General features: G+C 39.7%; 2 protein-coding genes across 2 annotated transcripts in view; one reads left to right on the top strand and one right to left on the bottom strand.

Moving 5' to 3' along the window:
• Positions 1–376: 376 nt before the first annotated feature.
• On the bottom strand, positions 377–3,514 carry LOC139950605 (glutaredoxin-related protein 5, mitochondrial-like). Its single transcript, XM_071949405.1, has 2 exons — positions 3,145–3,514; positions 377–2,645 (listed from the first exon to the last, which is right to left on the bottom strand). The coding sequence occupies exons 1-2, from the start codon at positions 3,413–3,415 to the stop codon at positions 2,467–2,469; spliced, it is 450 nt and encodes a 149-aa protein (XP_071805506.1). The 5' UTR covers positions 3,416–3,514; the 3' UTR covers positions 377–2,466.
• A 160-nt stretch (positions 3,515–3,674) lies between these two features.
• Positions 3,675–7,814, top strand: part of LOC139950418 (uncharacterized) — a 34,548-nt gene continuing 30,408 nt past the window's right edge. Inside the window, exons 1-2 of the mRNA XM_071949286.1 lie at positions 3,675–3,780; positions 3,982–4,120. Coding sequence (XP_071805387.1) covers positions 4,015–4,120 — 106 coding nt within the window. The 5' untranslated portion in view covers positions 3,675–3,780; positions 3,982–4,014. The remainder of the gene's footprint in view (positions 3,781–3,981; positions 4,121–7,814) is intronic.

The following is a 7,814-nucleotide window of genomic DNA, read 5'->3' as shown; positions in this document are numbered from 1 at the left end:
GCGACGTATAAGGAAAACCGTGCAATTTCGAGGCATGTTTGTGTGGATCATTATATTCTACTTTTAAATTATCTACCTAACCATTTGCAATTCGTAACAAACGGTTTCAAACGCTTTTCAAAGACCAACTCGACCGATCCAAGGCAACGTGTTCCTTTAACTTGCATGGTTAAGTGTTCCGACGTTCACCATGGTCTCAAGAACATGAGCACATGATTTTACACATGTTAATGTTAATGTATCATGCACACTCACAAGAATTTATGCAACATCACAGAATAAAATGAACATTTATCTACATAGTATTTTGTACCTTTTTTGTACCATTAATACATGTACTACTTATATTTATTATCAAAATATCCACCACAAATAATCAACTTCTGCTCAACTTAAGCGTAACATTCCATTATTTAATCACATGTTATTCATTTATACCTTTTACATTTGTGTATCCAAGTAAAATGAAGTATGTGCGTATTTTAAATGAAATATTTTCCAAACCTCAACATTTTATGTTTAACTTCAATTACTTGTCAATAACAGGGGTCAGAGCAGAGAATAATTTCTGACAAAAAGGTCTGAAACTAGGTCAACATTTAGGAGATATACTAAAATAATAATCTTTGTGCGCCTTTTGTTAACCCTGAAGTATTTGAGAACAGTGCTTGGAAAAGTATTCAAAGGGCAGATTTATTTATTAAATCTGAGGAAAATAATAGCATTTTTTTCAGCAGGCAATAAAAAAAAACCTCTGAAATCTGATACAAGTCTGAAATGTCTCAATCCTTTAGTGTAATAATATTTCAAAAAGAGAGAAAAAATTGCCTATTGATACGCCCATGCATACACCGATGTGTGTTAGCACTGTATACGCGGTACTTTCCCGAGCTCTGTGAAAGCAAAAATCACAGGTATCTTACTCTAGTGTAATTCAAACCCACAACCTTTGCAAATCTAGTGTAGTGTCTTGCCAACTAGACCATCAAGATTGCCCAGTGGCTAGAGGAATTGTTTTTTTTTTCCACAAAACTTGGGAAAGTACCGAGGTGTATATAGTTTGTATAGGCCCTATGGGTAAAACCAAAAAATATTATTCTTTATCCCAATGCAAATTACCATCTACTGAAACAAAAAAAGAGAGTTATAAATTATACACATAAATGGACTGACAAAGCGGTTACTGGAGAGCATCAATATATGCAACCATATCTAGCCACTCACAGGCCGTACACTTGTGACCAAAGTCTTGGTTCTTGGTTGGTTTTCCTCCAAAATACTCCATGAAAGAGTTTTGACTGAAGAGAAGGGGTTCGCGCCTGGTGTTTCTGGTTTGATTGGCAGCGTGTGCGCCACAGCAGGTGGCACCTTGTATGTACCATTACATGATATGGTACTATGTAAAAGGAGAAAGTCTCATAATTCAAGTGACCCAAATACCTTGCAGCAAACTACTGTATGTTAAAGCGCCTTGAGTGTCACTGAGTGACAGATACGTTATGCCGCTATATAATTTCAGATTTGTGCGACTTGGATTTGTATAGGACGGTTTGTGTTAATAATGCACTTTCAATAATATAAGACATTTCCCATCTTGTACTAAATGTAAATGCCTCAATGGCTGTCCAAAAACAAAATCAGATTCTTTGATAACAATTAAGACTTAATTACTATAAAATACAAAGTTAGGTGAGTTTTCAATGTGAAAGTTTGAATAATTGTACACACATGGTGCATTTCTCAAAACGCAGCTTGGGCTCCGGCTCCATAGACCTTAATGCGATTCCCGCCTGGATGATTTTTCTGAAATGTCAAAAGGCATTGTGGGAAGGAAAAAGGGGCTTTGATGCGTTGTCCGCTGTCCGTTGAGCTGTGTTTCCACTGCGCACGCAGAGCCCAAGCGGGACACGGAGCCCAAGCTGGGGTTTGAGAAAGGCCCCTGGAGGAACAAACTCCAATTTATGGTAGTGTACACAAAACTAAGGTCGTGTCCAGTTTGTTGCTACAGCTCTGGCTACAACTGTTGCTGAGGAGGTCCTATATAATAGGGTGCATTCGTTTAGCTCCCCTGGGTCGACCCGGTCTGCCCCCCCGTGCGTTCGAATAGCTTTGACGTCAATCCAGGGGCTCACCCGAGTCAGCCCCAAGTGCCCTGCTTGTGGAGTGGTTCACTTGGGGGCTGGCCCCAGGTACATGACGTCAATCGGGTGAGTGATCGTTCAATTAGCTCTTGTCAGGGGCTCACCCGAGTGAGCACCGCAAGGTAGACCCATGGAAGCTAATCGAACACACCCACGATGACAGCCCTAGCTGTAGCCGCCAATTTGGATATAGCAGTATCTCCACATCATTTTAACATCCAGCCTCTAGGGGGATCTGCCAGTCCATGCATGTCAGTCAGCTTCTCTGTTTCCGACTCTACAAGTTCAACTCTCTCAATGTTTCTATGACTTCTTTCTGCGTTGGTTATGACTTGGTCTCAGCGTCGGGATTGTCGACTAAGGCAGAATGGATACCCAGTTTCTGAAGCTCCTCCACGAGATCCCCACTCTGATGCATTTGTAACATGATGTCACAGCCACCAACAAACTCACCGTTGAAATAGATCTGTGGTATGGTCGGCCAGTCAGAATACTCCTTTATACCTACAAAGGTAAAGTGAATACATTTAATAGTCAACAAGGTAAATGACACACTGAGTAACTGCACAAAATTCTGCAATCAGAGCTTTAATTACAGTCGGAGGGGCTCAAATTTCAATACAATTTCCAATAGACAGACAGTGTTACGTGTATAGATTGATCCTTTACTGAAACAGAAATACTCAAAGTTACACAAGACCTGAAATTTTTTCCTTATTTTAGTTTACTCAACTTAAAATCGTTACATTAGTAAATTTGTGCTCAGAAAACGCTTACTAGGCTAAATAAAATAACTAGGATCTTGTCCTTGGGTGAATTAAAAAAGGCCATCTTCAAGTTCAACCATTAATTAATCAATCAATGATTGAAGTTTTAAGAACCATTACAATAAATGTAAACTAAACCTCAATTCAACTTGAACTTCAAGCAAGAAAGAAGGAATCAATCATTTAAAGACAAACAATGATAACAACCATTTCCAATCTATTATCTATATCTTTACCTTGCCTGAGTTCCTCATCATCCAGTACATTATGGCTGTCATATTTCTCCACCCCATGCATTCTCAGTATCTGTACAACAGCATTGCTGAACCCACACATCGGCTGCTCAGGAACACCTTTCATGAAAACTACAACCTTTTCATTCTTCACAAGTCTGTCCAAGTTTTCTTTGGAACCAGTGCCGCCCGCCGCGTAGAATCTCTGCAGCAGTAACCTGTGGTTGGCTTCTGAACGCCATGACCTTACCAATAATTTGGCAAAAGTGTTCATTGTGTAGGTAAAATGGTCACAAAAAGTGTAAATAGCTAAGAGAATGTCACACAGACATAACAGACAGCTCAACAAAATATTGTATAATAAATAATACACACACGGGGCGGGTACCCTTGTCATTTAAAAGGAAAACCATAAAAGCGGCCTCGTCGCACCAGTCTATAGAAGCGACAGATTTTACATGAGTTGAAACTTTCATGAAAAGGTATTGTTAACAGTATGCGACAAAGTTTCCTGGGCTAAACAACATTTCTATCCCACCGACTGACCATAGAGTAAGTCCTTCTGACCGTGTTGACGTGGTTCTCAATATTTGTACTTTCTGCTCTGGATCCAGTCACTAATTATTTGGAAAAGTTTCCGTATGGCGCCACCACTTTTTCATTCGATATGAAATAATATAGTATCTAATTTACCTCAATGAGATATCCCTTTTTGTAAAAAAGAGTGATAAAGTGGTGGCGCCATACGGAAAGTTATCCAATTATTTATTTGACTTTGAGAGACAGCTGAATTCTACGACTAGGAAGTTGCATGTAATGCAAAATTTGTCCTTGTTGTAGGACAGAAAGTGCATTAAAAGTACATTTGCAATCATGGATTTGAACAATGTTAAAACACATGAACATTTGCGTGAGGCTGTGCAAAGGGGGCGGACCGACGTGTTACGAACAGTGATAGGCGGCAACACACATTCAAATGGTAGGTATTTTTGTTTATTTTATTTTTTAATACAAATTTTAAAATGTGGCACAACTATAGAATGCAGGTTCACTTCGAAGCTTCCACTGCGCCTCCGCGGAGACGGAGTCGCGGTGACGTTCATACGTACACAGTACACTGGAGTTGAGGTCGCGCTCTGTTGCTTAACTATAAATATTTGGCAACCTAGGGGGCACTCTGAAAGATGCACAACAGCGCCCTCATTAGGCTCGAAAATACACAACTGCGCTGTGATGTCAATTTATTTTATACGATAACTCACAAGACCATTAGATGATTATTTAAATAATTATGGGAACTCCGTACAAATAACTAATAACTTTTAATATTGCCGTACTACATATTACCCCAAAAGAGGATTATTTCCAAAAGGGAAAAAATTAAAGGCCGAATCCTAATACATTAAAGGATTATTTAAAAAAGGGAAAGAAAGCCTGAATTCCGTACAATAATTAATATTGCCCTAATACACTTGACCCCAATAGAGGATTATTTAAAAAAGGGAAAGAAAGCCCGAATTCCGTACAATAATTAATATTGCCCTAATACACTTGACCCCAATAGAGGATTATTTAAAAAAGGGAAAGAAAGCCCGAATTCCGTACAATAATTAATATTGCCCTCATACATTTGACCTTATTAGAGGGTTTAAACAAAAGGGAAATGGAAAGCCCGAATTACGTACAATTATTATTATTGCCCCAATACACTTGACCCCATTAGAGGATTATTTAAAAAAGGGAAAGAAAGCCCGAATTCCGTACAATTATTAACATTGCCCTAATACACTTGACCCCATTAGAGGATTATTTAAAAAAGGGAAAGAAAGCCCGAATTCCGTACAATTATTAACATTGCCCTAATGCACTTGACCCCAATAGAGGATTATTTAAAAAAGGGAAAGAAAGCCCGAATTCTGTACAATTATTAATATTGCCCTCATACACTTGACCCCATTAGAGGATTGTTTAAAAAAGGGAAAGAAAGCCCGACCGCGCCTCCACGCCTCCGCGCCTCCAACTTCCCCTTCTTCACGATTGCATCATATGCTCGTCTTCCTAAAGACGCCCTCTATCGGCCATTGTCCACACCGCGTCTCCGCGCCTCCGCGCCTCCGCGCCTCCACCTTCCCCGTCTTCACGATTGCATCAAATGCCCGTCTTCCTAAAAACGCCCTCTATCGGCCATTGCCAACACCGCGACTCCGCGCCTCCGCGCCTCCACCTTCCCCGTCTTCACGATTGCATCATATGCTCGTCTTCCTAAAGACGCCCTCTATTGGCCATTGTCAACACCGCGACTCCGCGCCTCCGCGCCTCCACGCTTCCAGCTTCCCCGTCTTCACGATTGCATCAAATGCACGTCTTCCTAAAACGCCCTCTATCGGCTGCTTCACCTACCTCACCACTCACGTCACACTTTGACTCCCTACGACCCTAACATTTTATCTGCTGTATTCATCAATCGCACTCAATACAATCAAGTAGTAAAGAGCTATTTTCTTCCTCCATGCTACAACCAAGTTACTTAAAACGTACGTGACCGCGACTCCGCCTCCGCGGAGGCGCAGATAGAGCTCCGAGTGTACTTGTATTATTCTATAGTTACTCCTAAAATGTTTCTCATAATACTGTAGACATATAGGATTTGAGGCATTGCATGGTGAGGTATCAATGTATATTTGGTTTGCGGTAACACCATGTCGTGTGTGTATCTACTTGTTTTGTTCTTTAGCTAGGGAACTGTCTTGCTTTATTCTACTGCCGCGGAGTAGATAAACGGAGGTTCGGGAGACTTCTCAGTTCTGAAATACTATAGACTGAACTTGTTACGGAATTTACTTTGGTGAAACTCATTGCCATCCAGAGAGAGATGTCAATATAACTTTTGACTTTTTACTTTTTATATCCAATATCACTCTAAATTTATATTTAATTTCACTCTAAATAAAAAGATTTTAGGCCATCACTTACTCAGTCAGGTAAACTTATGTAACTCATGTATCATAATAACTAAATTATTAATACGACCATGGAGTACTGTGAATCTGCTCAAGAACTCAAAGAAAAAACTTGAATCCGTTCCAATCGGGTTCTCAGTTAATAACCACCCATTACAGTTAATAATAGAGTGAGCAGTAAATCACAAATGAAACAAGAACCAGCAGAACTCCAACTATCGGCATATTGCTTATTGGAACCCTTGGCGGCAGGAGGAGAGCAACTAGAATCTTGTTTTGTTTCACCTAAATTGTAGCCCTATCACAGGTAGTTGCGATAACGTAACCCTCCTCACATTCATTCAAATTCCCTGCAGCAAAAACTGTTTAATATTCTCATACATGCTAAGTACCTTAATTGGGTGGAACACCCTTCCACAGCACATAGAAGACATACTGACTAGTGCTGGGCGAATAGTGAAATTTTGTTATTCGGATACCGCTGGCCAACTATCCGAAATTAACCGGATACTCAAATAATTTTTTTCGCCAAGAGAGGATGCTATTTAAAAAAATATATAATTTTTTTTTTTTTTTTGCCAATAGAGGGCACTGTTCATTTGTGAATGAGATCTTATGGGCGGATTGATATTAGTTTAAGACAGTGTCACTCGGTTCATTCATAAAAATGACCGGATCTAATTTAAAGATGGCGATTTGCTTTTTCTTTTGATCGTGATTGACTCTACGTGAAGGAAAACTTGTGTAATCTTTGGACAAATTACATAAGAAATGTCATTGTTTTAACTCTTCACGGAGGTGATCATAGTAAAATACTTAATTTATACTGTTTTATGCTGTCTTAACAGAAGTTTCATAAGGATTCAGACGAAACATTTATATCCGTTGTTGCCCGACGTCCGCGGATATTCGGATAGTTAAAGAATATCCGGTTACTCGGTTGTTATTACAGAATTATCCGGTTTGTACACAGGTATTTGCGCCCTATGCAGATATCCGGTTAAGAAAAAAAGGCATTCGCGGTTACGGATAGGAAAACCTATTTGCCATTAACCCGATATTCAAATAATTCGCCCAGGCCTAATACTGACTGTAGAAGACAGGGACCAATTTAAATTGGCTGTTGCCCAACTCTACTCTACAACCAGTAACCAATCACAGCATATAAAGGATTGCGCCACCCTACTCGTTTCACCCAGTAAACCACCCCTTTAGTATGTACTTTAGATCCAGGAGATCCAGAAAGATTGCTACATAATAGCTAAATTTATACTACCTTTCAATTTTGTTGAGGATTGAAGTATTTTGTAACCATAGAAAAACGAGATAAGTTATCTGATTTGTCTACATTTTGATTCTGGTCTTTGTTCATTTTCTGGTCCAGTAAGAACTTTTAGCTACTACAACTAAGCCCTGTGGACCCCCCCCCCAGTTCTAGCCCTGAATCATGCACCAAGTACAGGCAGCTTACCATAGATTGTATGACTAGCTCCATTCGGTGTTCCTGTCACTTCATTGTCATAGTCAGTGTTCAATGTAACCATTGGTTACCAGGTCATTCCGTGCCAACTCACCTACAATCAATTTACAGTGACCGACTTTTAAAACAAATCTCTATTGTGTCTAATAAATGAACACACATTTTCTGTCAAATCCCTTTAGCATGCAGGTCTGGAATTGCAAGGGTAAAGCCATTTTTTTTAATGGAAAGGT

Source organism: Asterias amurensis, chromosome 1, assembly GCF_032118995.1.
Source record: "Asterias amurensis chromosome 1, ASM3211899v1".
Classification (NCBI taxonomy): Eukaryota; Metazoa; Echinodermata; class Asteroidea; order Forcipulatida; family Asteriidae; genus Asterias; species Asterias amurensis.
Note: the sequence above shows the minus strand (reverse complement) of the source record. Positions and strands in the feature narration are given on the sequence as shown.

Coding starts and splice junctions, on each gene's coding strand:
- LOC139950605 (XM_071949405.1), bottom strand. CDS start 3,415: ATGAACACTTTTGCCAAATTATTGGTAAGGTCATGGCGTTCAGAAGCC. Junction 2,646..3,144: donor TGATGAGGAACTCAGGCAAG/GTAAAGATATAG, acceptor TTACCTTTGTAG/GTATAAAGGAGTATTCTGAC.